Source organism: Lycium barbarum, chromosome 10, assembly GCF_019175385.1.
Source record: "Lycium barbarum isolate Lr01 chromosome 10, ASM1917538v2, whole genome shotgun sequence".
Classification (NCBI taxonomy): Eukaryota; Viridiplantae; Streptophyta; class Magnoliopsida; order Solanales; family Solanaceae; genus Lycium; species Lycium barbarum.
Window position 1 is genome coordinate 124,664,236 of NC_083346.1, and position 5,348 is coordinate 124,669,583.

At 36.5% G+C, this 5,348-nt stretch overlaps 1 protein-coding gene across 1 annotated transcript; it reads right to left on the bottom strand.

Annotated features, from left to right (window-relative positions):
* Positions 1 to 4,449, bottom strand: LOC132613462 (probable LRR receptor-like serine/threonine-protein kinase At3g47570). Its single transcript, XM_060327483.1, has 3 exons — positions 1,398 to 4,449; positions 928 to 1,226; positions 1 to 276 (listed from the first exon to the last, which is right to left on the bottom strand). Exons 1-3 carry the CDS (start codon positions 4,447 to 4,449, stop codon positions 1 to 3), a joined length of 3,627 nt encoding a protein of 1,208 aa, XP_060183466.1.
* Positions 4,450 to 5,348: the final 899 nt, after the last annotated feature.

Genomic DNA, 5,348 nt, shown 5'->3' on the forward strand with positions numbered 1-5,348 from the left:
TTACATATGCAGGAACACAACAATGAGGCTATCAGAACCATTCCAGCTCATTACATCTTCAGGAAACGGTAAGAAAGGCATTCCAAAAGTGTCTGACTGATTATCATAGTCAGACATCAACACAGTCAAATCTTCCATGGTGATCTTTTTTAAGAAGGGATGGTGACTTCTCTTGAAAGAAATGGAGCTGACTGGGAGCTGTTCACCTGGAGATCGGATGTGACATTGCATTTTCTTATGCACATTTGCTGTATTAGCTATATCCTCAAGCACTGGCTTCACGAGAGGACATTGATTATTTTTGTTTCACATCCCTGAGCAAAGTGTTCACGTTGCCAAGCAGATCAAAGCGATCATGAACTGAGCCCTTCTCTATCTCTTCTCTGTTGTTCAATGAGTCCTTCACTAAACTCAGATTTTCAATACAATTATTACCAGGATAAGAAAAGTGCTCAGTTCACTAATTATTTATTTTTATCCACACTATCACATTGAGTTCAAAAGAAGACTGTTAAATTATTGAAAGAAATAAGATAATGAATTAAAAATATGAAGGAAATGTGAAAAGAGGCGTGATATTTCCAAGCTTCCAAACAGAAAGCAAATAGTACAGCTAAACACCTTCATAATATTTTTAAATTTAATTCTAGTTTATTCGAACACTCACACCATAATTACTAAAGAAGTAAAACAGGTTCAAGACCACTCAAATCTGAAATTAAAAAAAAAATGAGGAAATGCAACACTCTGAAGTACAAACAATACATGACTCCAAGGAGTCAAACGACTTTATTAAAGAACACATATTAACTCCAAAGTACGAAAGCATCATATTAACTTGCAGCTCGGAAAGAACACCATTGGAAGAGATGCTAACTTCTATGTCTCCGAAAAAGTGTTCTTAATTTTGTTAAGCCTCTTGGTTACATCTTTCATGGTTATTCTTGATTCTGACTTTTTCTCTGTGCAGTCCAAAGCCAATTCTATCATGGAGGCTATGCAGACTTCACTTTTGGATGTGATCTGTTCTTTTTCATGAAAAAGGCTAGCATCCACAACTTCCATCATGCTCCTTGGAAATGCACATCTTATCCACTCCCTCAAGCCAAGATTTTCATTGTGTATCGCTTCATCAGTTGGCCTTCTTTTTGCCAAAACCTCCATTAGCATGATGCCATAGCTGTAAACATCAGCACTAATGGACACTCTTCCCTCCGAGCCATATTCTTAAAAGAACGAAAATGAAAAAGAATTACTCATCCAATATAACAATAATTATGTACTAACAACCACTTGTTTTTATTTAGTTCTAGATTTTGGAAGGGCTTAATTATGATTTGTGAAAATAAAAGAAAGGGTCTTCTATATATAAGTGAAATAGAAAGAGACTGGTATACCTGGTGCAATATATCCAAGAGTGCCCAACGTCTCGGTGTGTGCCGTGGACTTGCTTACAGCTAAAATTTTAGAGATACTGAAATCACCAACATGCGCCACCATTTCTTCATCCAAAAGAACATTGGATGGCTTTAGGTCACAATGAACTATTGGAGTGACATGACCATGATGTAGATATTCAATCGCCACAGCCACATCAAGCATTATGGCGACTCTTTGAAGAAGGTTCAAGTGAGACTCTTCTTTGTACAACCAATTATCAAGACTTCCATTGGGCATATACCGCAGAACAAAGGCTCTTATATATTCACTAGAACAAGTAGTAATCACCGGTATAAGATTTCTGTGCCTGACATTTCTTATCACTTCACATTCAGTATCAAACCTCTTGCATACTTCTTCATTTTCCAAATCCAGAACTTTTACGGCCATCACAGTTCCACTAGATAATGTGCCTTTGTACACAGAGCCAGAGCTTCCCACACCAATTAAATTTGATCCATCAAAATTATTTGTTGCTCGTTGAATCTCATGATAAGAAATGAATGGATAAGTCTTCATCTCCAGAACCTTTTCAACATCTTTGGACTTACCATTCTTCTTTTGTTTCATTATCCAAATTGAGACCAACAAGCATATCATAACGGATGAAATAACCACTGGAGTAACAACTCTTAGCACAAACTCCTTAGACTTTGATCGTTGTTCAGGGTTAGTGATTGCGCAAGCAGGAACCTCCAATATGTGCATTCCACATAGACCTCTATTCCCTAGGAAAGATTGTGGAGTGGAATTTGCAAACACACCACCACTGGGTATTTCGCCTTTGAAATCATTAAATGAGACATTAATGTTTTTAAGGTACAAGAGTTTTTCCAATGACCTATGAATACCACCTGACAAGGCATTTATAGACAAATCCAAGATTTCCAAGCTTATTAAGTTGGCAAAGGATAAAGGAATTGGGCCTGAAATTGAATTGTTCGATAGGTTAAGAGACTTCAGGTTTTGGAGTTCCCCTAATCTGCTTGGTATCATTCCTGAAAAGTGATTAACAGAAAGATCTAAATCTACAATGGTTTTCAGTTCTCCAATATCTGATGGAACTTCTCCGTCTATAGAATTTCGCGACACGCTTAGAAAGAGCAAACCTCTCATTTTCCAAAGGCTCAAGGGAAAGTTTGATGAAAATTTATTAGAACCCAAATAGAGTTGTTGTAGCATGCTAAGATGTCCTATACATGCTGGAATTAATCCAAAGATCTCATTATCTTCCAGTGATAATTGAACCAAATTAGATAAATGGCATATCGCCTCTGGAATATGTCCCTGCAAATTATTGCTAGTTAGAAACAACCCTTGGAGTTGTTTAAGCTTACCAACATCAGAAGGAATACTTCCCACCAAGTTGTTTCCTTCAAAGGATAGAAATATAAGACCGCTCATATTGCCTATACTTGTGGGAATGAGGCCATTGATGTGCGTAACTCCTATTTCAAAGAATTCAATAGTAGATGAAAGATTCCCAATTGAATTGGGAAAAACTCCATTCAATGGATTGGAACCCACTCCAAGATATCGCAACATCCTACAGTTCGCCAAAGAATAGAAGAATCGCAACTCATGCTCTCTTGGTTCATTGGTAAGTTGATTGGTATGTAGGAGCAGTAAACGCAGCTCACGAAGATTTCCTAGATTAGTAGGAATAGGTCCTGTGAGAAAGTTCCCTGCTAGTTCCAGGTTCTCAAGCTTGGAAGCATTTGTTATGAACAATGGAATTTCCCCTTTGATCTGATTTTTCCCCAACAAAAGTTCAACAAGGTTCGGAAGATGAAGACCTGTAGTGGCTGCAATTCTCCCCGAGAGGTTGTTGAAACTAAAATCAATTCGTTCCAAAGAAGAAATATTGAAAATAGCCGTTGGAATTTGACCATTAAGCTTATTGTTCGCAAAGTTAATTTGCCTCAAATTTGATAGCCTCCCCAATTCTGGAGGAATTGGCCCCTCCAAGCGGCTGCTTTCACAATAAAGATTTCTCAGAGTGGACATATTGCCCAATGAAGGGGGAATAGTCCCTTTTATTGGATTATCACCAATATAGAACTTTTCGAGCTTGGATAAACAAGCAATATTTTTGGGTATTTCTCCAGTTATATTGTTGATAGATATGGACAGACCATTGAGCTCTGTGAGTTGGCATATGTTGTAAGGAATTTGACCGGAAATTTGATTATAAGATATACTTAACAACTCTAGATTTGACTCAATATTCCCTTCATCAAGCAAGAGAGGACCGGAAAGACTGTTGAATGTCAGAGACAAGTAAAGAAGCGAAGAGATGTTAAACAATACTGCAGGAATAGAACCTGTTAATTGATTATTGTACAAGGACAACTTTTTAAGTTGGCGCAGATTACCGATCGCCTTCGGAATGTTGCCGCTGACTTTATTATTAGACAAATTGAAATACAACAACTTTGTGGCATTTCCAACAGAAAGAGGGATTATACCCATGAGGCCATTGTTCATGAGATTTAAGATTCTGAGTTCCGGTACATACCATAGCCCTTCCCACATTTCACCACTGAGTTTATTGTAAGCCAATGAAATCTTTTGAACTCTTTGGTGTTGAAATAGAGTCGTCGGAATACTTCCTTCTAGCTTATTATTTTGAATATCAATCACTCGCAAGTGAGGCAAGTGGCCAATGCCATAAGGGATGCCGCCATGGAAACTGTTGTTCCCAAGATTAAGCTCTCTAAGAAAGGACAAATTGGCCAAAGACGGCGAAATTGTTCCTTGAAGTTGCAAATTAGGAAGAGCCAAGGCCACAACTCTTTGCCTTTTTGTACTGCAAGTGACACCAAACCAAGAGCAAAAAGAAGTATTCTTGGTCCAATTCCTGGCCAGAAAATGACTAGGATTTGTAATAAAATTTTGGAAAGCTAGTAGAGCTTGTAGGTCTGTTTCATTTGAGGAAGTAGCGGATAAAGAAAATGAGAAATACTGGACTAGAAAGAGATGTATCAATAGTAAAATGTATTTCTCCATGTTGTTACTATGCACTAGAAACACACTGCTTTGAAGGGATTTATATGAAACTTGGTTTCCAAAGTTACTCCATTATATAGCACAAATATACTTGGGGGAAAAAAAAGAGACTGAGAAATGGAAAAGGATATATGGTCTATCATTAGGGCAGCCCGGTGCAGTAAAAAGGTTAGTTGATTGATGGTCTAATTAAATGAGGAAAGTATATTGGAAAAGAAAATGAATGTCCACTTGACTTCACTTGAATTACTTCACAAAAAGGAGAAAAGCTATCGTCTTGGATTAGAAGAAAAAATGTACTCCCTAAGTTCCAATTTGTATGACATTGTGTGACTCGACACGAAATTTAAGCATGTGATAACAAATGTAGGACTATAAAAAAGTTACTTTTAAAGGTAAAATGTAATGTTTAAAGTTAAATTATTTCTTTAATATAAAAAAAAAAATACTCCCTCCGTCCCAATTTATGTGGCACCGTTTGGCTTGAGACAAAGTTTAAGAAAGAAAGAAAGACTTAAAATTTGTGTAGCTAAAAATTATTTTATTAAGGGTAAAAGGGAAAATTTAAAGTTTAATTAATTCTAATTATAGAAGGCGACATTCTTTTTTAGATAAATTAAAAAAGAAAAGATTGTCACGAAAATTGGGACAGAGGGAGTATATTGTTTTCGAAAGTGCCACTAATAAAGTTAAATGGTTGTGATTTTAACAACTTTTTTTATAGAGTATTACACATTGAGGAATACATTGGCCAACTTTATAAAGACAAGATGACAGGTCAGTCAAGTTGCATTATTGAAAAAGAAAGAAAAATCCTATTTGGTGAGGAAAAAAGAACATGTCCAATTGACTTGACCGTGGACTTAATTTGGGTTTTTCCACAAAATAGAAGAAAAGTT